This window comes from Antrostomus carolinensis, unplaced genomic scaffold, assembly GCF_000700745.2.
Source record: "Antrostomus carolinensis isolate BGI_N321 unplaced genomic scaffold, ASM70074v2 scaffold40360, whole genome shotgun sequence".
Taxonomy (NCBI): Eukaryota; Metazoa; Chordata; class Aves; order Caprimulgiformes; family Caprimulgidae; genus Antrostomus; species Antrostomus carolinensis.
The window spans coordinates 146-1,250 of NW_010291328.1; the positions used below are offsets into that span (position 1 = coordinate 146).

The following is a 1,105-nucleotide window of genomic DNA, read 5'->3' on the forward strand; positions in this document are numbered from 1 at the left end:
CCACCATGAACCTGTTGGCATCATGATGTTGGTGACACCATGAGGATGGTGACACCACGATCCTGGTCCCACCATGATATTGGTGGCACCATGAACCTGGTGGCACCATGAACCTGGTGACACCATGATGTTGGTGACACCACAAGGGTGGTGGCACCATGAACCTGGTCCCATCATGATGCTGGTGACACCATGAGCCTGGTCCCACCATGATGCTGGTGCCACCCTGACGCTGATGCCACCACCATCCTGATCTAACTGATGCCACCACCACGTTATTCCCACCCCGTTGTTGGTGCCACCTCCACTCTGGTCCCTCTCCAACACCCATGTCCCCAATGTCCCCACAGCAAGCGGTGGCCGGGTGTCGCCTGGCCCAGGTTGTCACCCAGTACTGCGTGGGGGCCAACTACGGGTGGCTCCTGGCCGAGGGTCTCTTCCTCCACAAGCTCCTGGTCTTGGCCACCTTCTCGGGTGAACGTTGTCTCCCCGCCTTCCTCCTCCTGGGTTGGGGTGAGTCCGTGTCCCCAAATGTCCCCAAATGTCCCCAAGTGTCACCTCAAGTGTCACCAAGTGTCACCCAACCTTCCAGGAGCTCCCGTGCTCTTCGTGGGACCATGGGTGGTGGTGAGGTACCTCTACGAGAACGAAGGGTGAGGTGGTGGCACACTCGTTGTCACACTTAAGGGGACACTGTGATGTCCCCAAAGAGGGGGACACAGGTGTCACCGTGATGTCCCCACCCCCTCAAAGTGGGGACTGAGATGTCCCATCCCACCCCTCAGGTGTTGGGAGAGGAACGAGAAGGTGGCCGTGTGGTGGATCATCCGTTGTCCCATCCTGGTGGCAGTGGCGGTGGGTGACAAAGAGGTGACACCAAGGAGGTGACACCAAGGAGGTGACAATGTCCCCAACCCCAACCGACAAAGGGTCCCCGTTTGGGTTCCCCTTGTCCCCCCCCCCAGGTGAATTTCCTGGTGTTCATCAGAATCGTTCGTATCTTGGTGGCCAAAGTCCGGGCGCATCAGGTGGCTCGTGGGGACACCAGGGTGAGGTGAGGGACACGGGGGACACGGGGACACTGGGGACACCAGGGTCAGGTGAG

General features: G+C 59.5%; 1 protein-coding gene across 1 annotated transcript; it reads left to right on the forward strand.

The window, feature by feature from the left end:
* Positions 1-350: 350 nt before the first annotated feature.
* Positions 351-1,049, forward strand: LOC104531166 (gastric inhibitory polypeptide receptor-like; the record flags this gene model as incomplete). The annotated part of the gene is made up of 4 exons (XM_010175975.1): positions 351-513; positions 593-653; positions 786-855; positions 966-1,049. Coding segments are annotated over 4 exons (378 nt in total), but the record flags the coding sequence as incomplete, so codon positions are not given.
* Positions 1,050-1,105: the final 56 nt, after the last annotated feature.